The sequence below is a fragment of the Colletes latitarsis genome, chromosome 2, assembly GCF_051014445.1.
Source record: "Colletes latitarsis isolate SP2378_abdomen chromosome 2, iyColLati1, whole genome shotgun sequence".
Classification (NCBI taxonomy): Eukaryota; Metazoa; Arthropoda; class Insecta; order Hymenoptera; family Colletidae; genus Colletes; species Colletes latitarsis.
In genome coordinates, this window is record NC_135135.1 from 20180774 (window position 1) to 20205650 (window position 24877).

Here is a 24877-nt window from a genome sequence, read left to right on the forward strand (position 1 = left end):
ACGTTAGATTGTTTGTCGAGCGAAACAGCAAAAACGGGAGGGCTCCACGGTAACAGCATTAGGACGAATGCTTCCTCGTGCCGTTCGGTTATTCCAGTTCCACTCGACATGTACAGCCTTTCGCGTTGTTTCCATTCCATCTTGTTCCTTGTCTATACCAGTGGCCACGATTAAGCATTTCAGATTCACGACGAGTGTTAATACAGCTGCGAGAGACACCGGGATCGAATTTCCAGTTCCCAGAAAGGCACAAGCCGAGCAGATACGGCGTTTGGCTTTGTATCTTGCCGAACGTAGCAAGGGACAGCGAATGGAGGGTAAATAAGAATAATAAAATGATCTGTAACCAGATCAGGTTACACTACGCAGTCCGTTCGACGTTGAGCTTTGTTGTTGCGTCGGGGGAAGTTCCGTCGCAGTAGCAGGGACGACTACCGTTCGTATTCGAGTCGTAAATGATTCGACTGTAAAATAAATATTCGAAGAGATTTTAATTCTTTTTCGTTTCATACCTATGCATCCCCGACAGAAATCTCTAACCGGAAACAATCGGTTCGTTTCGCTGTATCGAACGAAGGAGGTTCCTTTTGCGCGGGGCACCAGCAAAAAACAAGATTAAAATAGTTTCATATACGTCGACGACCCACGTATATCGCTATTTACCGCATTTACTGCGGACTTCGTTGAGGCGAAAATATACCTGTCGGCGAGCTGGCGGCCAATCGAAAAAGGGGAATAAAAAATTCAACTGTGCTACCCGCTTCCGTCGCTGCACCCCCAAAAGAACAACTCTTTCCGAAGTTTAGCCAATCTACGCGGTGTACCGCTTGCTAGGATCGACGTTCCGTCGCTTTTTTTTTTCGAGTTCGGAGAGAACGTGTATCATCGGGTAACTTCGCTGGGAGGTCTACTTCATAGGGAATTTTTTTTTTCTCTCGTGAACAGAGTGCGTGACACAATTGGAACGGTCCGGTGTCTCGAATTTGCTACGAAATAACGAGCATTTATTTTTGCACGATTTTACCAGTAGATAGAAGTTTCTTCGATAATATTAATTATAAATATTGCGCAACTAATGACTTTTACCGGAATATGGAAAACCTATCTCCTAATCCGATACAATGCTAACTCTTTTTTAATACAAAAACGTTTATTAACATAGAATGAGTTAATACATGCATCTGTCTCTACACGTGTGCATTGTGTTTACCCCGACTTGCGTCAGCTGTTCTAAAGCCAATTAGTACGTAGGTTCGAACTACAGTTAATAACGATAGTTGCATACATATATTAGTTCCGTTTGATAGTTTCGACCTCCGAAAGAGTTATACTTTTTAATTGCTTTCCGGTTAAGATTGGTAATTGCCTCGTGTCGGTTCGCGAATTGACACCTGTCTCTCATATTTTTGACGTTCAATTAGTACGCGATTAGGAAACGATTCCGCGGGTGGGATTGGCAGGCTAACGAGAGTTAAATAAGAGTGTACGTGAAATCGCCTCTGTCACCCTCGTTAAGAGTCGCCGAGCGATTGTTACTTTCGTCGAGCGGTGTCTCCGTTCGAGCCTATCGACGCGACGATAAAATTCCAAACGGAACAGGATCTGTCGGGGGGGGGGGGGGGGGGGGGGGGGCCTAACGATCGCTGGCACGATCGAATACGACCGTTTCGTGATCGACGATTATAATTGGTTCGCGGAGCAAAGAAAACTTCTCTAATTACGGGAACCACGGAGATTCCAGGGTCCCGAGAAGTTTCGCCAAAGTTTCGTCGACGGGATCCATCGTTCCGTGTCCAAAGGACACGTGGGTCGCATCGGGACACCCGGTATGCACACGAGCGACCGGAAACTTTTGGCACTGCAATAATATACCGCTATACGGTACTGCAGAAAAATATAATGCGACGCTCCTCCCCTCCCCTCGCCCCTCTCCTGCACAGCTTTATATAGACTGAATCGTATACCTGTTCTATGTACCGAAACGAACGCAATCCCCGGGTCACCGGGCATATTGACTCTGCGATAAATCACCGCGATGGCAAGTATGCTCCGCTGCCACAGTCCGACGCGACTTCCAGTTGTTAATGATTGCCTATAAAACTACCTGTATAGAGCGCGACTGCTGACCTGTGGCTGATCGCACGACTAATTCCGCTTTGAAATTACGCCGACGGCGCGCCGCGTCGCGGACCATTCACCGCGCGAGACTGTCGACGCCAAAGATTACTAATTTTTTCCTCTTTGATCTATTAGGTTCTACAGCAAACATCAGCACTGCGACATCGAACTCTGTGAACTTGTTTAAATTTCTCTAGAGTTCCATTAATACGCATTGTTTGCACCTAGAAACATTAAAATCCTCCAATCTGTTCAGATGTTATGATTTTTTAAACATACGCATGAAATTTCTGGGGAACATTTCTGACCACACGTTATATTTTCGGTAATGAATTTTTTTCTCGAAACTCCATAGGATTTCGGGGGTATGTCTATTCACCAAAAGTGATTGTAATTGACCCATGCAACCAAAAATAATTTTTTCAAAACGATTTGAAATTTTTTTTTTCCGTCGAAAAATTTGTCCACCTTCCTGAATTTTTTTCTCGAAACTGGGTAAAATTTCGAAGGTATGTCTAATAACCAAAAATGATTGTAATCGACCCCTACAAACGAAAATAATTTTTCCAGAATGATTTGAAATTTTTTAATTTTGTCGAAAAATTTCACATCTACTCGAATTTTTTTCTCGAAACTGGGTAGGATTTCGGGGGTATGTCTAATGATCAAAAATAATTGTAATCGACCCCTGCAACTAAAAATAATTTTTCCAAAACGATTTGAAATTTTTTAATTTCACCGAAAAATTTGTCTACCTTCCTGAATTTTTTTCTCGAAAGTGAGTAGGATTTCGGGGTTATGTCTATTCACCAAAAATGATTGTAATTGACCCACGCAACCAAAAATAATTTTTTCAAAACGATTTGAAATTTTTTTTTCCGTCGAAAAATTTGTCCACCTTCCTGAATTTTTTTTTCGAAAATGCGTAGGATTTCAGGGGTATGTCTATTCACCAAAAATGATTCTAACTGACCCCTGCAACGAAAAATAATTTTTCCAGAACGATTTAAAAGTTTTTAATTTCGCCGTAAAATTTGTCCACCTACCCCCTTCGATTTTTGAGAAGTCAAAGTACATACAAAAATATTTTCTAATGTGCACGAAAAATGTCTTCTTTCGTTATACAATAATGCAGAAACTGAATTGGACTTTCGGGCGGCCGTGCAACGGAAGAGGCCATAATATAATAATATAATAATTGAATTTGATGATATAACCAAGACAGACGACTTAGTGAATCCTCTAAGGAAAAGACGCGACACGGTCGTCTAACGACAATCTTTTTAGTTACGTAAACGCGTCGTCGGCTCATTATCAGCAATCGGTTGATCCAATTTCCGTGTACGCACGGCGATACCCATCGCGTAATCTCGTTAAGGCACTTTTGATGCGTTATTTGGTTCGATACGCGCATAATTCGGCGAACGTTTAATTATGTAAACGCGAAGGGCGCAGCAACGCGTGAAACGATGGCTCGCGAACGAAACACTCGAACCGTTTGGAAATACTACTTCGCCTATGCCGAACGCTCGTTACAATGGGATAATGTTTGAAATATCGATTCCTCTTTTCCCTAAGTAAATACGCGGAATAGCTGCGTCAGATATTCTCGATCTCGATTTATTTCGCGATGGAACCAAGCTCCGATAAAAAAAAGGATACCTTGAGAATACACCGTGCTAGCTTGGGGAAAATATAATTTTAATGGTATTCAATATGAGCGAGAGAAAATTAATGTTGTTATATTCGTTGCAATCGTAATTACAATGGTTTGAACTGGAACAACTTTTCCAGACTGGTAATGAAAACAATTTAATCGTTTTACATTCAGGATGTAAATAATTAGAAACCATAATAAATTAGTGTCTTCTTCGTCTGGGATGCAAAGAACTAATTAACGTCGTATCAGAATCGACGATACGGATGGCTGCTTAAAATTACGAGCAACAAAACGCGCCTTCAGCATCGATGAGCGTCGCTTCGAGTAAAAATTACTATTCAATGGACGTAAACGCTAGGGTACAAAGTACGTCATAGCTGTTATTCTACGGCAAGGAACGACGATATAATTAGTACCTAACGTCACTTTCATTCTCCTCGTCGATCCCCTGTCGCGTTAATACGCGTCAAAGTCAATCCCCTGCGTCGAATGCCCCTAATTTTTCCAGGCTATTCTCCGAAGATCGCTTCAAAGCTGAGAGACCATCTTTGGAAGGACGTCTCTATCGACGAACTTTACAACCGTGACTATTTCGAGTAGGATAATTTATTAAACTTTATTATCCTCTGACACTTTTTTCAATACTCGTGGATTCGTTCACCAGCGAAGTGCTTTACATATGTATACACCCGATTATACACAGTTACTCCCACTCGTATTCGTACAATATAATGGTGAGTCGGTATAAATGAAAGGAACTTGTTTCTTATGAATTTTGTCCATTTACTTTTACCAAACGTTTATTACACACTAGTAATTTATTTTTTTAATATCAATTATAATATAAACAGTTTAAAAATCAACAGTACGTGGGTTTTTTCCCAAGCGGTCACCCATCCTGTGCTATACGCCGCTCAATGATGCTTCACTTCGGTGATTAGACGGGAACCACTGTTTCCAATGTACCAACGTTGATCGTCGACAATTTTTGTTCTTAATTTATTAAAATATAAATCCTTGAATATCCTAGTATATGAAAAAGTGAAGTTATACCAAATACAAATTTTTTTATTATTTAGCGAATCACCATTATAATGTACGAATAATTGTTCCCTGCTCTCTTTCGAAGCCACTTCGTTTCCCATCGCCTTAAATACGCAATAATCCCTTTCCTTGATATTTAGATCGTTTCCCCGAATCGTCCAGGGAACGTGACCACCGGTCCAAAGAGCATTATTTCGAAAGGAAACGTTCGTTGGTCGTTCGATAACCATCTACTGCTCTTGAAAGAGTCGACTAACGTCGAATCAGGGACGTTCCACGAACCTTCCCTGTACAAGGATTATTTGAAATGCTGTCCGTGTTGCGGGATCGTGAGTGGCTGGTACACGGGGACCGGAATCACTATGCGGGATACTAAAAGCTGAACTTCTCGCGTAAACGATACGCTTGATGCGACTCTAAATATAAATCGTTCCTTCAGAGGCACGCACTCGGATGACCCTGCGCCGCGCCGGCACAATTACACGGATTACTGAAGTCTCTCAGTCGGAGAAGATGCTGTTCTATCAGGTGATCTAGACCAGACGGAGAAAAATATTTTATTCACTTTAAGACAAAAAAAAAAAAATATTCTGCCATTTAATAAACCTCGCAAGACGACTTTCTTTTAACAAGGGCCCATAGAAACCTGTATATTTTTTAAAATAAGTTTCGTATCTTATGGAATTAAAATATATTTTTTGTAACGCGTTTTAATTCGAAAAACTGGCACGTTGTGAATGTTGATGCACAGTCGTTGATAAAGATCGAAACACGGCCCTCTTACGAAATTAACAATTGAGGTCTCGCGCGATCCTACAACCTGGAAGAGACCGAGGTCAGTCTCTCTGCTGTGAGATCGGGCCGAGACCGTAATCTCCGGAATCGCTCCGTAGGAAACCTGAGCCCGCAGAGAATCGTGGGCAGGATAACGAGGTCACGCGTATGAACGCTTCTAGATATATCGCGGATCCTAAATACACTTGGTCACCGCGCGGTGGACGGACGGGAGGTGCTTTCCCGGAACAATCGCGATACTCTGTGTCGTGTGTCCTGTTATCGGTTCGGATCTTGCGCTAGGGACGTTAAAAACCGGGATTCAGGACGCCTTGCGATCTTTAATAACGTGTAAACTGCCACGGTGGTCACTGGTGACCGGCATTTGAAAGTTACAACATATTGCAAAAATATTTTTATCTATAATTAGACAAGATATTTAGGTACACGTTTTACTATAGAGTCCAATGTGCTTTTTCGAATTGATGAATTTTAGTCCAACTTTGAAACTTTGAAACTTTGAATTGGAAAATCTTTCTGGCTTTTTCCGTGGTACGTTCCTCGTTGAATTCGTTTTTGCGTAAACTGGAACAATTCTTGTCGAGAAACGTTACTATTTGCAAGAGGCGCGAACGCATCAGTTTGCTCCCCCAACGTTTTCATACGGTTTTTCATCGGAATCGTCGGTACAGACGCGACAAAAGAACCGTTTGACTTTGCGTCAACGTCCTCGGAACGGGGGAAGCGAGACGGACCGTTCTCCTTATTGAATCTCGCGCAGGTTAAGCGGATTAGATTGGCTCCAAACGAGAAAACAGGTATAATTCCGTTGGTCTATTGGAATCGGATAAGGACCGCGATAATGCCTCCGTAACGGTTCGATGTTCCGTTTCGCGGGGATTTCCTCCGCAAATCTATCGTCTTTCGTTTCGATTGTGTTTAGCAAGACGAATTACTTTTTCTTTTTTAAATTACATCCCTCGTAAAATTCGATCGAAGTCAGGCAAATTACGACCATTTTTACACGTGGAACTTTTGATCGCCGGTGTAGCAAAAATGGGCAAACTTTTGTCTGGAAAAACCAGACGGTTTCGAGCAGATTCCGAGAACAAACAATATCGTTGGGAAGTTGATCACCGTGCTAAATGGCGCGGTGCCATAGCTTTTATTAAAAGTTCCCGTCGAGTTCACGTGCGAAAAACAAGCATAGCGGTTCTGTTAACACTTTACCGACCCGGTAGCGGTTGACCCTAAGTTATATGCACTTTTTCAAAACACCTATAGAAACGTTGAATCAAACTTTGCCACAATGCTTACTAATATTGTTTCTGTTATTACAGGGTAATTAAATCTAATATTTTTTATTTCACCGATCGATAAAGTTGTCGAGCGACCATTTACCGATCTTTCGATCCCGTGCTAAGTAAACGCCACGCGCGACAAATATAACCGTTGTTGCATCAAATCTTTCCGCCGTGTCGTTCTATTTGTAAGGCAATCGATAGAATCGTACCTTCGGTACCTGTGTTTGCACACGTGCTACAAATCGGTCCGGCTTAATGCTTCGCGGCCAGCGACAAAACCAGACGGCCATCAAAGGAAATTACGATAGGAACTGGACATAAAAGAACCGAACAAACAATCGCGTTTCTCCTTTTTGCGGCGTATCGTGCTCGTTACGGTCGATATGGAGCCGAGAAACGGATAATTAATCGATCCACGCCGGGGGACAATCTCGTACATGCTTCTTTTGTAGGAAGAAGCAAGTAACATAGCAAAACAGCATTTGTTTCCCTTATGGGTCTTCCAGTGGACGGTCGAGGAACGTATGTACACGAATAGGTAGTCGGTCAAGCGCTTGCGAGAGCGACAAGAGCGTAGCCCTCTGTTGGCGAGCGCGAGAAACGTCGCTACAGCGTGAAAATATGAAAAACAATCGTTCGAATGGACTTTCTTTATCAACGTCAATAATTTTAAACATAACCTTATCGCATTTAGCCTTGAGATTCTGCTTCTACCAAGAGATCGTGCCAGTTAATTAATAAGATAATGATTTTGTCGTGGAATCCGGTGCGAGTCGGGGGACTCGCGAAACGACGAATATAACTGTAAAAAGCGATTGGACGTTCCGTTTCCGCGTGACGTAGTTTATCGAGGTCGATGATTCACGCGGGGAAAAAAGAGAAGATAAAAAGAAAGGAGCAACAGCTGTTCCACACCGGACCGGAATAAAAATTTACTTTATCAGCCGCGTATGGTCGATGACTCGCGTCCTTGATCGAAGCAAAGAGCTCGCGACGTTCGAATATCTCTGACGTACTTGGACGAAGAATGGAACCGAGTGCCTCTCGATAGCGTTGGTCGATGTTTAAAATAATAATAAAAAAAAAAGAAAAAAAAAAAAAAAAAAATGTGAAACCCCGAGTCCGGGTGGCTCGATAACGCGATCGACCTTTTATTCGCTTTCCTTCTCGTACGTGGCACGCTCCATCAAGGGTTTTCAGTGCCTTTGGACGTGCGCCAGAACGCTCTGTATAATGCTGTTACAATGCTAATTCCTGATCGCAATGTCTCGCGGTGCCAGGCGAAATTATGCACCGCGCTCTGCCAACCTTTTAATGCTTTATAGGCGTTCGAACGGGGCGCCCTCTCGCTTATCGTATCGACGTCAGTTCAACGAAAATACGGTTGCATTTACGTAGTTGGCTCTCTTCGTTACAGAAAGATACACACAGTATCCGGCGATATTAACATTCACGAGAAAATCGGCCTCGGATAATTGAGGCTATCTACATACATTACTGTACGCAAATGTTTGTCCAATTTATTTCTTTTTCAACCGCCTAACCAATTACAGCTTGGTAAACGAATAAATAAATGGCGCGGAATTTAGAAAAGAATGATACGAACATATTTAATAAATCGAATTTTTGTGAACGAAATGGTTTTAATAAATTGCTCGAACTAGATTTTTTTATTAATAATCACGACGACGATATTGTTGGCACGCGTTCTATTTTGTTTACGTCCATTGAGCGAGGGTCACCCGGAGTGGAAGCGGTTTCCGTTCGACCTTTGCAGAGAAAAATGTCGTTGGTTCGCGGTGTCCTCCGGTTTTAAAAATAATTCGAGACTCGCGGGGCCTCCCACGTGATTTCACCAGTAAGAATTTCAACCCCTGCGTTTCACCCTCGAAGCACACGTGTGCCACGGTGGCCACACACGTAGCGAGGACCTCCTGTTCGGTCCAGAACGCTTCAGTCTTTCGAAACGATGAGAAATTAATAGCTTTCGACAACTTCTCGTTCTCTCTTTGCGGAGAACGTTCGCGAGCGCGCGTCCCGCTTCCTGGAATTACGTAATTTCTGGTAGAGTCGAGCAGAACGTCGGACCGATCTCTTTGACGCGACGGAAACTAGTGAAAATACATCTTGTTACGTGTCGTTGGAATTTTAATAGGGATTTTCAGAGGAATCGTTGTTTATTTATGAAACCTTACCATATTTTACTTTTTCCTCTCTCTTTTCCCATTTCCCGTTTCTATGTTATTTCATTCCACGCTCGTATCGTTTTCCCGACTGGGTCGATAACGCTTCGGGATTCTAACATTTCTAAATCGAGAGCAATTTTGAAATTTCGCAAATTTGAAAATTGTTTTACCCGGGAACGAGAATGAAAATTTGTTCGAGAGTTTCGAAAATCTTCGAGAGTCTCAGGATAATATTACGGCGGAAAAATATTACAAAATATCATGGCCGACTAATGTGTGCGTGAAAGGGCTAATGAGTCGAGCATAAATAAGCTTTTTCCCCTTCCTCGACCACCCTTTCACTCTGTGATACGGACACAGATATATTTCTATAATATACAGTGAAAGGACACAGTCGCCAGTCAAATAAGTAAAGGTAATCACGAGAGTATAATAAATAATTACTGCAACAATTCGTCGTGCGACACTTTTTGCTTGTGATATCGTGTCGCGTGATGATGTTGACTGTGATACTGTGTCGCGTGCTATTTTTGTGTGTTATTTTGTCATGCAACTATTCTCGAGCACAATCTGCTGGTAATGATTTATATAAATCACAGGTATACAGGATGTCGAATGCATACTGAAATTAGTGAAGCGGTCCGAGGTCTTTCTAAATCTAGAAACACTAGGAATAAACGCGTGAACTAATTGCATCGGGCCTGTGCGTTAATTTATACGAATCGTACGATATATATTTTCTAAAATGTTGAAAAACTTACCAGAGACATCCTAAATATATTTTAACGCGAAAAACTTACGACGAAATGATCGAGTAAATTAAGAGAAAAAGTATATCAGAAGCCCCGTTCGCGCGGGTTTAACGACTGCCTCGCAGCCGGAAGTAAGCGCAAGGAAAACATCAAAGCACGGGGGCAACGGTGAACAGAATTTAAACGCTCGGAGATTAATTTGTTTTACGCGAAAACTTGTACAGCGGGCATTTAATTTTGTCGCTGTTATTCTTACGAATGGCGCGGCGATATATCTTCCTTAATGACGACCAACGTTAGCTATACATCCGCCACGACTGCATTTTACCGTAACGGTTACAATTTTATCGCCGCCGTTCCGACAAATTTATACAACGTCCAGGAACGATTGCGGTTATTTTCTTACGAACGAAACGAAACGGAACAAGGGCAATTTTTCGATTCAGATTTACCATCCATCGATCCTTCGATCCATTGTCCTCAGCCCCGAGTTTCCTGGAAGGCGGGGGAGGAACACACCCCCGCCAACCAGCTAGGAGAGATTGGCAACTGCACCGAACGTTTCAACGTGGACGAAAATCATAATCATAAATTCCTCGGGCCGGTTCTGGCCTCTTGGAAACTGGACGAAAGCTTTGCGCTTGATTTACGCGCCGGTAGTCATTTTACGATGATTGCTATGCACGCAACGATTCGTAACGCGAGGCCGTGCTACGCGACGACTCCTCGTACGAAAATAAATCGAAAACGAACTTCTCTACAGTTTAGGGTTTATCAAAAAAAAAAAAATACTTCTATTAGATTTCACGGGAAATTGTTAATTATTAATTTGTATGTTTAGATCGCGCGTCAGAACGCTGTGCAACAGTTGAACGTGTGCCCACGGTGATAGGACTGCCACAGTAAATCACCCTTCGCGACGGGTTGAAAAAGACCAATATATTTTCGGGTTGCAAGCCCTGCATTACCTGTACGCGATTACCTGACCCCGCTGGACACGAAGGTAGACGATAATTTATCATCGTTTGGCTTCGGTTACTACTACAACACGGACGGGAACTTCCGGTAACGGTGAAGGTGCATTGAAATTGTTGAATACCGAGACCAGAGATGGGAAGAGGCAAGAAGTGGATGGTGAAAAGGTACGCATTATCCTGCAACAATGTGCAGGGAAGACGCTGTAGAAAGTTGCTACGCGATGCTCGAGGGTGAACACCTGGTCCAATAAATCTACTTTACGGGCGGGGCTGGTTGCAAAAGAACGACCCGAGCTCTGCTGGCATATTCATACAGCTAAAAAAATTTCATCATTTTTCAAAAACGACTCACGACGCGGAGGAGCTTGGAAAGGCTCGCAGAACGCGGCCTCCAGCGGAGTTGTCCATTTGCAAGCAGATCCGGGACGAAACCTTGTCATTTTCAATGTCTGATTCAAGGACTTTTCTTCGTTTTAAATTTTCATAAATTAAGCTCTTATCTACGATCAACTTCTGTCCAGGACGAAATATAAAATATACACAGGCGAATATAAGAATTATAGAAAAGGATTTAAGGTTATGTACGAAGTTCAAATGTGACTCAGAGTCACATCGTGGAGGTTGGCATCTTTTGCATTGCGAAGACGAAATTCGACACCAGCAGCAGATATCGTCGAGCCTACGAGTCGTTTTTACGTTTTTCTGATGTCTACAGTCGACAAACCGAAGAAAATGATAGCGAGCGTGAACGAGCGAGAACGAACGAGAAAAAGAGCATTGTTTTTTCTACAAATCGTCGCAGACTAAGCTCGCATCGTTTTTTAAATGTCGTCTTTCACGCTTCGCTGGCTTCAAAGGGGGATCTTTCCAGTTGGTAAGGTTAGACATGTTACGAATTCACGGAATCGCGTCTGGGTTTCTTTTTAAGAATCCTTATCGTAATTCTGGTTTACGAAAGAAAGAAACGAATTGGGGCCACTCGGTTTCACATAACCTGAAAAGCTCAACCGATTCAACCAGACAATACTTTTCAGCGAGGATGCAACGACAATTTAAATTTTCATTAGAGGCTGAAATTATTCCATCTAACCGAGGACTGCGAGGACTCGAGTCCAAGATGGCCTCTAAAAGCTGACATTGTCCTTTCAATTTGTGCCTAACAAGAAATCGATAGAGGGAACTTGCACGAGCAACCTAACCTGTACGTAAGAATAACTCCGCCGTCATTGGCACAGCACGATTACGAAACGGATGAGGAAAATGGTGCTTCTTGGGATGCTTCCGTGGCGGCAGTTCCGAGAACTGCCGACCGATCAAAGAAATCCTGGGGCGCAGATAACGAGGAGGAAGCTGTAGAAAGACAGCTGTTGGAACGTTCAGAGGAATCAGATTCCAAATGAAATTTCGCAGCTTCGGTGTATCCGTCTATTACGGAAGCTACGATTTGTCATAGGATGAGTCGACACGACGAGTTGCAACGATAGTTACGTGAATAGCAAAGTTAAACAAGATCCTTGGAATTGGTCCTTGTCATCCTTCCATAGTAATTTCTTTCCAGAAAAAACAATAACAGATTTTTAGATTTGAAATTTTAACAAATAGTTTCTTTCTTCGGAAGGATTTAAATCCATAAATAGATACAAATTGCCCGACCCTAAGTCTAGAGAATGATCTAACCTCAAACGGTCAAGCTATTACGTGCCGCAAAGATCTTATTAAACTTGTTTAACTATACGTTGTGTTCCCCGTAGACGTAACGACCCGTCATTCAACTAATCTTGCGGAAAAGTAGTACACTTGACCGATTTCGACGTTGAAATCATAGAGAAAATCTTTCCAACTGACCGCCAAACGGCCACGTACGCTCTAACCGGTCGTTCCATCGAAACTGCAACGCTCCAGGTTTTATGGCACCGTCGTATTGCCATTCAACACGATCTCGACGAAAGGTTGTACAATAACCCAAGCACGGTCTATGATTATCGTTCGAACCAGTCGTGTCAACGACGGTTGCACAAACTGTCGCGCGAAAACTCTATGGACCCCGTTACGCAACGACGAAAGAAGAGAGCCTAAATAAAAAGGCGGGAGACACTCTCTCCTATCGATTCGATAACCGATCGACCTTAGCCTCCTTTCACACTGGAATGGGGAAATCGTCAATTATGGCAAACTTACTTACTTTCTCCGCGTGCGTATTACGTAGCCAATAATACGCATCCGAGCCTAACACCGTTCACGCCGCTGGTTATGTCGATTCACCATTAGCGTGAACGAAACACGAATATTTCCAGTCGACTGGTAACCTTATTTCGTTTCGGGGACACCAGCGACGCGACGGGATCCCGTGAAATCTTCCTACAGCGAACGAATTCTTTAATGGCGACGAAAACATCAGTCAGTCAAACCGTGTACAGCGCTAGATGTTTTCCGGGAAATCGTCGGAGATGACAAAATTACACACGCTGTTCGTGGCAGAGAATCAGCCAGCGAACGGACGTGCCATTATCGTACCAGTGGCGTACACGGAAATTTAACAACGGGGGGCAAGTAGAAATGTAGAAAAATTTTATATTATTCGTTCATAAATTTAATTCGCGCTTTCTTTTAATCGAAACGTGTCCCATTTGAGTAAATAATCTTTCGCCACGTGTTCGACAATTCGTCGATTACTCAACAGTAAAAGTTCGTCATTACTTATTCAAAATATGTGAACAAGTGTTCTCCGACATCGTCGGTTTCGGGAAAACATTTCTCAGAAGAACGTTGTAGCGAACCGCACAAGTGGCAATCACACAGGGCAACGTCTGAGCTGCAATGATGGATGAATCATGCATTAATCCGGTCGAGAAACGATCGAGTTCGATCTCGTTGAAGCCTATTTACGAATAAAGATAATACGAAAAACGCCCCCCAGAACGTTTTCGAGAATACGGACATTTTTCGTCCGCGACTGTTTAATAATCTGGAAATAAATGGACCATCGTCGCCATCTTGGTTGCAACGCGGAAGCGTTTTCGTTTATCAGATTTCGCGCACAGCCGCGCGTGTATCACGGCGTTCGATTCAGCCGTGTAAGCAGCGCCAGATGTTGCCACGCGTTAAAAAAAAAAGAAAAAAAAAATTATATCCACAGCATGACGAGCTGCGAAAGACTCGAACGAGTCGACGCACAAAGACATGGGAGGAGTTTGAGCCGCGAGACCTAGTTCAGATTGTCTTGAGGCTAATCACGAGTAATTAACCGAAACGAGGTTAGGATATTAAACTCACGTGGATCGCGACGGAGCCGCTCGCATGACGCAACAAGCATAATGCTTTCCGTTGGGCACACGTGTATCTGGAACTGGTATGCTTCTGAACACGTCTCGAACAATTCATCAAGAATTTTTCCCGCGCTGGGTTAGGTTAGGTCTATGGGAACCGATTTGCCGCTCGCAGCCACGAGGCAAACGTCCTCGCGAATCGATGGGAATTATACGCAACGACGAATCGAATTAACTAGACTCGGGGGCACTCGAAACTCTCGAAACCCGGGCAAACAATAATTCGTATAATTAACTTTGAATATCGCGAGGATATTAATTCGAAGGTGTCGACTATTTGATACATATCTAACGATAACTTTTTAAATATTCGTTATCTTATGTGAACTTTTATTCACACCAGTTACTAAGTAGCTGTTTGGCTTGGCGACAGTGGGCTGAGCTTCCCACGCGGTACACCGGGGTTCGATTACCGGAGACCCCGAAGCATTTTTAAATCGGAATCTTGATTTGATACCTTTGAAGAGAATCGTGGTAAGTACGATGTTAATTAGTAGTTAACGAATCCATTTCCTCCTTAGTAGATTAAAACGAACAAATATTGACCACTGTCGCAGCAATTAAGTTAAAAACGGGTTTTCTCCGTCATCCTCTAAAATGTGCGAAACGTTAACGTGTGGTGCCATTTTTCCAAAGAACTATTTCAATTATTGATCGAGGAGAGGGGGTTAATAGTAATTAGTACAAAGGAAAAACTCGGGTTGCATCCGATCGAGAGTAAAAAACGTCTGGATACGCGAGGAAAAGAAAGAGAATATCCCCCCGAATGCTCGTTAATTACGATTCTTTACCACTTGGTGAATCGAAGCGCAACAGTTTCAGCGCAGAAAAGAGCCGGCGTTGAATCGATTACCCGACGGGATATCTGCAAACTGTAAGAAACGTTCTCAGCACCGTACCGAATAATTTATCCCGCGCACGGTACGATTTACCATTTCGCCTGCGAGTACGCTGACTTTTACGATTTTAACGGGGCTTTTCGCCACCCGACGGTTTATCGACCCGCGATGAATATTTTTTCGCGAACAGCCGATTCATTTGTCCCCGCGAGTCGGTCATCTGGGAACGCGAATAGCACCCGTGCAATCGAGTGTTAAATATACGTCCGTGGAACACTTTTAGGCGCGGTCGGAAACGTTCGTCGCACGGAATAACGTTGGTCTGCTCTCACGGAAAATGCAGAGCGTTTCAGAAATTCATGGGGAGCTAAATCTGCGCGCTAAAGTACCACAATCGATGTTATTGCTCATAAATATCGTAAAGAATAACCATTAACTATCCGTAACTCGAAAACTAATTGCATCGTCGGGAGCAAAACAGACGCGTCGGATGCTCGAGCGACCCACTCCGGTTAGGTTAGTGTGAGTCATTGAAAACTTTTAAAATAGAAGCAAATAGTAGAGGGAAACGTTGAATGGTATAATAAGATCTTACTATGACCTCACTTTCTTCTTACGTGCAACGATGCACCGGAAAATTGCAATTGCGCTCCTTTTTTAAATTGCACCGCGTATCTCTTTCACCATGAATCCACGCTTTCGTTACGAATTACTTTGAAATCGAGAAGTACTAATCTCTCTCGAAATTTTTTTTTTTTTTTATAACATTCTTGCGTTTCTTAACGAAAGTAAAATATGACAGCTCTGTAATTAAAAGAAAGTTTCAACCTCGAATATCTCGAAACACTCGAAATTGAAAACTGAAGATCGAAATTACGAGTTGTAACCGTCGGTTAATTGGTAATTACGTTTTTACCGCGGTATTCTCCATCGAGCAAAACGTTTGCGTACGATGGGTCGCTAATTGGCCATTAAACTTGTACCGCGCGAGTCCGTGGCCGTCTACACCTGTTTTCGAAATGGAAAAATTTATGATTAATTATTTTTCACGCGCTATCGCGTTCGACTTTTTAGAATCATAGACGCGAACTTGAACGAAAGTGTTCGTTAAAATTGTCAACTTCCTTCTGAAAACTGCTCGATTCGCTGTGTTTATATTAACAAGCGTTTATTCGGACATTAGCATTCGCTTTTTCGAACTCTGTCAACCACGTTTCATCCCGCGTCACCGTAACACCCTATACATTCGTATTTTACAACTAAGCGATTTATTATGTCCGACAAATTTGATCAACGATAGGCGTGACAGTGAAATATTAAATTTCTGGGCTGCACGGTGAGAAAGTAATTCGTTGCAAACTACGGTCCGCTACAGCCACGTTTATGTAATAATTCTCTTGCTCGTAATAGGAAAACTAAAACAAGGCCTTCTTCTTTCTAAAAAAAAAAAGAAAAGAAACTGTACATCTCTCGTAATCGATGCATATCGAAGTTACTTTTTTGCAATGCCTAATTACTACACGCGTTTCAAAACGTTTAATTTTGATCTTACAACGAGACACGAAGAGAGGACTTTGAAACGTATGTACACGCACGAGTGGTCGAAGTAACGATGATTCCTTACGATTAAAATTTCTACCAGACGCCTAATTAACGGTCAGAGAGTATCCTCGATTTCTTCCTATTCTTTTTTCCCGTCAGTGTAATTGTATTTCTTAGTGCGAGTAGAAATCGTTGTTCCCTTCGCGGTGATATGTAACGCGGTGCTTTGTGAAAGGAAAAGTCCGCGTTCCCTGCTCGTACTTGATTCCGTAAAAGAGCGGAGCCCTTGAAATTCTTTCTTACAGCTTGGGCCGATCCTCGCGATCGTATTCTACCGCGGGAAGATGGATTATACTCGACTCGCGTAGGTGTTGTGTCCTCTATGAAAGGAGAGAACCGCGTAATATACCAACGGACGTCCTCTGCTGTTCTTTGCTGACGAAATGGATGTTCCAGATACAAATATTATTCGATGCGGCAAGCCGCTAGCGATAATAAAAACATTCTGTTCGAGTCAACTGATGCGACATTTCGCAAAGCGTGCTCCGCGAGGTCAAGAATATTTTCGTAATGAAATAAATAATTTTTGTTACCAAGTGCCTGATCAAGGAATGAGAATTGTGTGAAAAGAAGAAATTACACTTTCAAAATACACCAGATGTCTCGATAATTGTCGCAAGCTCGAGACCGTGCCGCGACAGTTAGCGAGGGAGATGCCTGTTCCAGGAATTGAAGGCTCGATACTTCTTAATTACGCTTATTCGATCTTCCAGATTCGTTGCTGAATAGTTTTCTTACAGATGGATTTTTAATGGTGCCATTAATGCTTCAAGACTTTGTGTTAACGTCGAAACGAGAATTATTTTTGTACGCTGAAGTTACGCGGTCACACGACCCTCGAAAGCGATTCGACGGGTTTCCAAGGCAATAGTCGCGGCCGCCAGCTTTTAATAGTACTAATAAAACTGACTCGTCGACACAAATACTACGCGAACGAAAACGCAGCGAATTTTTTTTCCAGAAACGAGGAAGTAGCAATAAATACTCTCCGTTGACTTCTTAAGCGTTTAAAAACTTCTAGAAAGAAAAAAGGCTATAAATTTTGTTCAACGAAGTGCACGATCGATTTATGGCATTAATCTCCCCAGAATAGAGATTTACTATTTACTATTTACATTTACATTTTACTTCTGACTTTACGGTTCAGAAAGCATCATTTGCTGGGACACCCGATACACAGAAGTTCAATCTTTGTTGGGGGTGTGCACCAGCAATAAAAAACACGATAAAAACACACAGTCTGGCACTAGCGGAATGGGACTCGTAAACATTCGAAGAAAAATATTGTTTATTGATGTTTCTTCGCTAAACTATGCGCATAGTAGACCGTATAAAATTATTTTTGAACATATTCCGGAAATAGACGCGTTTGACCAAATAAATATAAATAGTTTGCACACTAATGTCTGTAGATCTGGGTTGAGTTAATTAGTAATGAATACAGAAGTGAAACTATGAATAAAGCAATACGTATATATTATTTACAAAGTACGACAAACGTGCTGATGTTAAACTGGGTTACTCCTCCATCTGTTGCCTTTTATATCTTTCGTATTGTAAATTATTCATTACAAAGCATACTCGGATTGTAACACCGAGAAATTTCATAATTACGAAGGTTACGTATTTTCGAAATTATTCTACATAATGTGGCTTCCCATGCTCGCCACCAGAGGGGTCGTGCTCTCACAAGCGCTCGACCGACCCCTCGGTTGCTATACACATTTTTCGACCGACTTCCTAGTATTCCAGTCGTCTAAGGCAGGGCCTACTAAAAAGCTTTACTGATGAGTCCATTAACAAATAAATGCTAGATGCTAGATGCACAATAATTTGAATCACCGTGTCAAACAAAAATATATATATAAATCATTAAAATATACAAAAGATTTTGTACGTTCTTAGCGTACATGATAACATTTTCATTGATAAATTTGTATTTCGAAAATTTCTGTATACCGCGTGGCTATCGTGTAATAAAGATAAAAGCTGAATTCCTCGGTGTACGGATGGTTCGCGTGTAAACGTCAACGAATTTTATAGCCGTCGGGAACACATATATCCTCAGCTTCGAGACAATTCTTATAAATAAAATGTAACGAACAGATTCGCATATAACGTGAAAAATCATCGTAACACAATGTCGACTAATTGCAACGTTTCAAAGCGATCCTTATTCACGGCCATTTCTTCGTTACTACCGGTGATCAACATAACTTGATAGCCTCGATTATTTTTCAGTCAAAGATCTCTGTTATCTCTAAAACAGAAAAACCATATCACGTATATTTATTAATATGCACACGTTTTGTAGATTCAGCATGATATATTGCAGCAAAGTCGATTAAATTTCATCAACTTCGTTCGTCAATAGAAATCTTTTTTTTTTTTTTTTGAAAACTAGATCGCAATAACCGATTGACCCGATCATTCGACGAACTGTTTTTCTGCATAAATATTTTCCCAATACGTTCCTGCAATTCCGTGTTTTCTCTGTTATTTAATATTCTTGGTTGACCCGCACGGGACCTATTAATCAATATTTTATCAATGTTATATTTTTGTATTATATCTCACACTCTTTTTCATAATTACCAGTTTTATACAGGGTGTTCGACCAACCCTAGGAAAAATTTTAATGGGAGATTCTAGAGGTCAAAATAAGATGAAAATCAATGCTTTTTGAAATTTGAACTGAAATTTTTCGGGAAAAAAAGAATTTTCAAATCGTTCCAAAAAAATTATTTTCGGTTGCGGGGGTCAATTGCAATAATTTTTGGTGAATAGACATACCCTCGAAATCGTACGCACTTTCGAGAAAAAAATTCTTCACCGAAAATATACTGTGTGGCCGGAAATGTTTCTATAACTTTTTAACGAAGCTTCAATCAACAAAATAGTATCCTTGATTTTCGTCTTATTTTGACCTCTAGAATCTCCCATTAAAATTTTTCCCAGGGGTTGCTGAACACCCTGTATATTGTATAAATAATATTTTAGTAAATTAAGTAGTACATAAGGATTTGTTTAACTTTACTTTTCTCTCGTAACGAAGATGTACATAACGATAAAGAGATGATTCTGTTTGCAAAACAGGAGCAAGTGCAATATGCACTTGTACCGTGGTAACAGTAAAAAAGTTATACCATCTCAAGATGTTCCCCATCGCGGGATTCGAGTAAAAACAAGAATTACAGCTTGCTCTAGTTACCTAAATCACCCTGTACATTCAATGAAAATATATGCCAATGCAAACATCTACTCTGTATTGCGATTTTTCTTTCGCTAAAAAGATCCGAATGTTTCTCCACTTTCGCTCCTACAGCAACCGTAAAACTTGTTCTTTTTCGTAATATTTTGCGTCCTCCCTAGTGACATATCCCTTACAGGGGATCAAGTAGTCCGTCGCGTAAAGACAGAACTTTTTACGAGCCACGTACCCTAACTCCACAGACGAGATACGCCAGGTTGGTCAATAAATTCGTTTGTGAATTGACAGCTACTTACATCGCAAAGGAACGAACCTAACCTAACTTAACTACCGCGCGAAAACACGGTTCTCTGAATTTATTATTATTATTTATTACAATCGACGCAAAGAATACGTCGTAAAGTATAAAATATTCTTTGCATCGATGAGTCCACTATAATCTAAAATATAGTCACGAGTTGTCGTCGATGCGTGAGATTTGTTTGAATTTTTGCGAGAAAAGAAACGAGAGGACCAATGGAAACCGGATCGAACGCGAAACCCTAACCTAACCTAACCTAACTATCGCGCGAAAACATGGTTCTCTGAATTTATTATTATTATTTATTACAATCGACGCGAAGAATACGTCGTAAAGTATAAAATATTCTTTGCTTCGATAAGTCCACTTTAACCTAAAATATAGTTACGAGTTGTCGATGCGTGAGATTTGTTTGAATTTTTGCGAGAAAAGAAACGAGAGGACCAATGGAAACCGGATCGAACGCGAAACCCTAACCTAACCTAACCTAACTATCGCGCGAAAACATGGTTCTCTGAATTTATTATTATTATTTATTACAATCGACGCGAAGAATACGTCGTAAAGTATAAAATATTCTTTGCTTCGATGAGTCCACTATAACCTAAAATATAGTCACGAGTTGTCGTCGATGCGTGAGATTTGTTTGAATTTTTGCGAGAAAAGAAACGAGAGGACCAATGGAAACCGGATCGAACGCGAAACCCTAACCTAATCTAACTATCGCGCGAAAAGACGGTTCTCTGAATTTATTATTATTATTTGTTACCATCGACGCGAAGAATACGTCGTAAAGTATAAAATATTCTTTGCATCGATGAGTCCACTATAACCTAAAATATAGTCACGAGTTGTCGTCGATGCGTGAGATTTGTTTGAATTTTTGCGAGAAAAGAAACGAGAGGACCAATGGAAACCGGATCGAACGCGAAACCCGATACTCCAATCTTGCGCGACGGGCCGGGGAGCGTGGCGTTTTTAACGGCGGTTAATTACCCGGCACAGAGAAGTCATATCGAACGGTAACAGCTGCACGTTCGAAAATTAACATGTCCAAAGGACGCGGCGGCAGGCCCGGCGCAACCCTTTGTTTCGAATATCGACGATCGTACGCCGCGTTTCGGTTTTGTGCCCGTGTAAGTTCACGGATCGTTGTGCAGTATCGGCAGCCGAAGCGTTCTGCCGCAATGGATAATAGGTGTACACGTCGATCGATGGCTGGAAAACTGAAAATCGAGAGTAAGCGTGTTCGAAGTTCAACGATAACGGGCATCGATACGGCGAGGGACCGAAGAAGACAAAGAGAAAGACAGGTTCAAGCCGAAAAATTTATCGTGCCCTCGACGATGGTCGACCGATGCCGGACACGGGAAAAATTTTACACGAACGGATAACCAATAAAAAAGCTCACCACTATTCGTCGGTCGTGAAATATTTCGTGCTATAATTAATTTTCGTTTTTCATTTCTTTTTCCTGTGGAACGTCCCGTACACTGTACTTTGTATTCCACGATAGATGATTATGCAAAAATTGTCTACGACCGGGCCCGTTGCTCGTCGTCGTGATCCGACTAATTAAGCCGAGACACAGCGAGTTGTCGGTCCGTTAATTGGTACACCGATTATAACCACGGACGTACGCGAGGTATCGTTTTGCATAGGGCAAGGTCAGAGTCCTAAGGACTGCAGCACCGCTCGACAACAGCCGGATTCCTTTCGTCGATGGCCCACGGTGACAGAGAGCAACGAGAGATACAAAAATAGTTCTGAGACGCCGGGGTTCAAGACCTCGGTTCAGATACGACGCAGGGATGATAACGTTATCCGCGGGGCATTATGGCACAGCTGGCGTTTCTACGTAAACACGACGAAACATTAACGAGAGTTTGCTCTCGGCCGGGAAAGATTAAAATTTCGAGCTACGTGTCTGGTTGCCAATGGAAGCCGCGACGTCGGAAGGTTCCCGTTCGCGATGTTTACCATCGGCGCGCACGTATGCTGCGTAACAAAGATACAAATCTCAGAAAGAGACGTACGATCCCTACGGTGTCTGAGATAACAAAGACGGTTCACTCGAGTTCGAGGGGCTGCCCTATGCAAGCGGAGCAACGAAAGATAACGCACGATAACAATCGTTCTCTCAACAGGCGGATAAATACCTGTCCGGAAATCTTGCCCAGAAATTACGAAAAGTTTCTTCTGACCTATTTCCAAAGATGCTGCACACGCCACACGCATTATCCCTGGACGTTTTCTTGATCCGTGGAACGTTCCGTCGCGAGAGAATCGTCTCGAAAATTCGCAACCGCCGATAACGCGATGGAGTTTCGCGTCTTTCGGTTCACGTTTCTGCCGGATCGGGGCTCGGGGAACTGGCAATCGCACGAAATTTTGTCGTCGCCCGACATAGGCGATTCGGGTAAAACGAAAAAGGTCACTTGGCTTCGTCGATAGGTTGAAACTTTTCCAACACGCGCGAAAGAAGGACCCGCGTCGAAGGCGGATTATTGAATAGAATCGGTCGTAAGCTCACCGAAAGGACGCTCGAAGCACCTCACGAAACTCCTTTGTATCCAGGGCAGTGAAAAATCCTCGTGGTGACACCGCGATTACCGAGTTTTGCATACATCTAAACACACTCATTAACACCAGTCGAGCACTAAACCGAATTGCCGCGCAAGCTTGCCTTGACCTCGCGATCTGACCGGTAGATCGGTAAGAATTTCACGAAAATCACATTGATAGCGTTCGACCGTCAGCTTGCTTCGGAGATCATAGACCAGCTGTGTTTTTGCCCGACCATTGAGGAACTCGTGCATGCGCACTAACTCTGCCGCCATTTTAATTTTCTCGGGAGGAGGAAATCATACCGCGCGCAATTTGAACCTGTTATAGGAACTGTCGATACATTGCGAAAGAATTCTACTATGAATTAGTTATTTTTAGATCCTTTCCAATCATTTTTTGGCAAGGAGTTATACAGCTTTTTCGCATACTTAGTGATATTTATCAAATATTCATAAACTTTTTCAAAGTAAAATATCACTAATTAAACATTCTACGTGTTCAAGAATGTAGTCAAAAAAGAAAATGTCATCTTATGGCTTCCGTTGTCACAATTTGTCGGATTTCCCTTTTTTAGAATAAAAGTACATGATTCTCTTTTTTAATAACTAATATGTTTGCTCCTGCAGTACTGAAACAAAGAAAATTATTACAGGAAGAGTATTATGTACATGCATGCAAATAATCATTTTTATCCTTCTTTAATATACCTATCGGTTAAACATACGTGCATTTGGCGTCAAATATCGTGATACGTTTCTTTCCTCGTTCTATGATTAATAGAAGAATAGTATCAATATTTACTTGAAACTTGACACTAATTGCGAACTTTGTGTGTTCGATGATAGAGCACCATCGCTTAGATAAAGATATAAGCGACCCAATTTATGAAATTGAAACGAAATGTATACGATAAGTTCGATACTGCACTATATTTTATGGCAATTTACCATTAACAAAACGATGTTTTTACGTTAACAGATAAGATGATTAATTTACGCATATAACTTGTATATTTAAACGGAAAAATGTTTCACACACATTTTGTAAGTACGACGACTGTAATCGAAAGTAGAAATTTTATTTATAAAAATAAAAAAACAGGGCCCCTCCGGGATTTGAACCCGGGACCTCTTGCACCCAAAGCAAGAATCATACCCCTAGACCAAGAGGCCTCATGTTAGAACGTTTACTAATTTTGTACATATATCACAAATTATATAACGATTATTAATTACAAATGAAATTATATAGTTATAAATATGGAATACTAATTATTTGGCAGGAAATCAATTTGTCAACATCTGATATGTTATAAAATTGCTGAACAAAATTGAACGGTAATAGACATTATTATATAAATATGTATACTTTATTCTTATATACGAATGAAACATAAATTTTTTACGTAAAAGTATATACTATAAAATGATATAATGAAAACTAGTCAGTTCATAACCTCAATAGATAAATAAGAGTACGACTATATAAACATACCGGATGATGGTTATACTATCGACTGAAACACAATTTTATTGTGACTTACTCTTTTCACAGACGAGGTATACGAGTAACCTTTCACCAAAGACGATGTATATGAGTAGACCTTACACCACAGACGAGGTATACAAGTAGATCTATCACCTTATGGACTTTTGCGGCCGAATCTGACTGCCATACCGACCTGAAAATTCGGAGCTGATTTTAGAATGTACTATCGATTCACGTGTAAACGATGATTCTTCGAGAACTCGTTTTATTAGCAAATAAGACAATTCAAGAAGAATCTGGCAAATAAAATATGTTTGGTCATGGCAGAGATTTTTTCAATGTACGAACATTACGCTTCTAGAAACAACGAAACGATTGGATTTCATTTTATTGCAGCACATAAAACGATCTATAGATCATTAGCGGAGCATTCAGAGCGATGCGTACTTATTGTGTCAGAGGGCTCCATGTGCACCGCCAACGAGCATGTTTGGTCGATAATTCACGAGATTGCACGAGCGGAAACCAGTAGAAACGTGGTGTAGCAACAAAGTGTGCTGGTTTATAACGTCAGTGAGAGCATTTAACGTCTGTTATTTGGAACACGGTAATTAGTATTCTGTACAATTTGGAGCAGGATGTCGGAAAACGAGAAGAAATTCGACGGAATGCTGCTGGCAATGACTCAGCAACACGAGGGCGGTGTACAAGAGGTGAGTGCCATTAC

At 41.6% G+C, this 24877-nt stretch overlaps 2 protein-coding genes and 1 non-coding gene across 3 annotated transcripts in view; 1 reads left to right on the forward strand and 2 right to left on the reverse strand.

Moving 5' to 3' along the window:
* Positions 1-22906, reverse strand: part of LOC143349272 (solute carrier organic anion transporter family member 3A1-like) — a 45267-nt gene extending 22361 nt beyond the window's left edge. The window contains exon 1 of the mRNA XM_076780385.1: positions 22628-22906. The gene's annotated coding sequence lies outside the window, so the exon portion shown is untranslated. The remainder of the gene's footprint in view (positions 1-22627) is intronic.
* Positions 22907-23762: 856 nt separating this feature from the next.
* On the reverse strand, positions 23763-23834 carry Trnap-ugg (transfer RNA proline (anticodon UGG)). Its single transcript has one exon. It is a non-coding gene; the product is annotated as a tRNA-Pro (tRNA).
* Positions 23835-24645: 811 nt separating this feature from the next.
* Nudc (nuclear distribution C, dynein complex regulator) overlaps positions 24646-24877 on the forward strand; it is a 48672-nt gene continuing 48440 nt past the window's right edge. Inside the window, exon 1 of the mRNA XM_076780726.1 lies at positions 24646-24863. Coding sequence (XP_076636841.1) covers positions 24789-24863 — 75 coding nt within the window. The 5' untranslated portion in view covers positions 24646-24788. The remainder of the gene's footprint in view (positions 24864-24877) is intronic.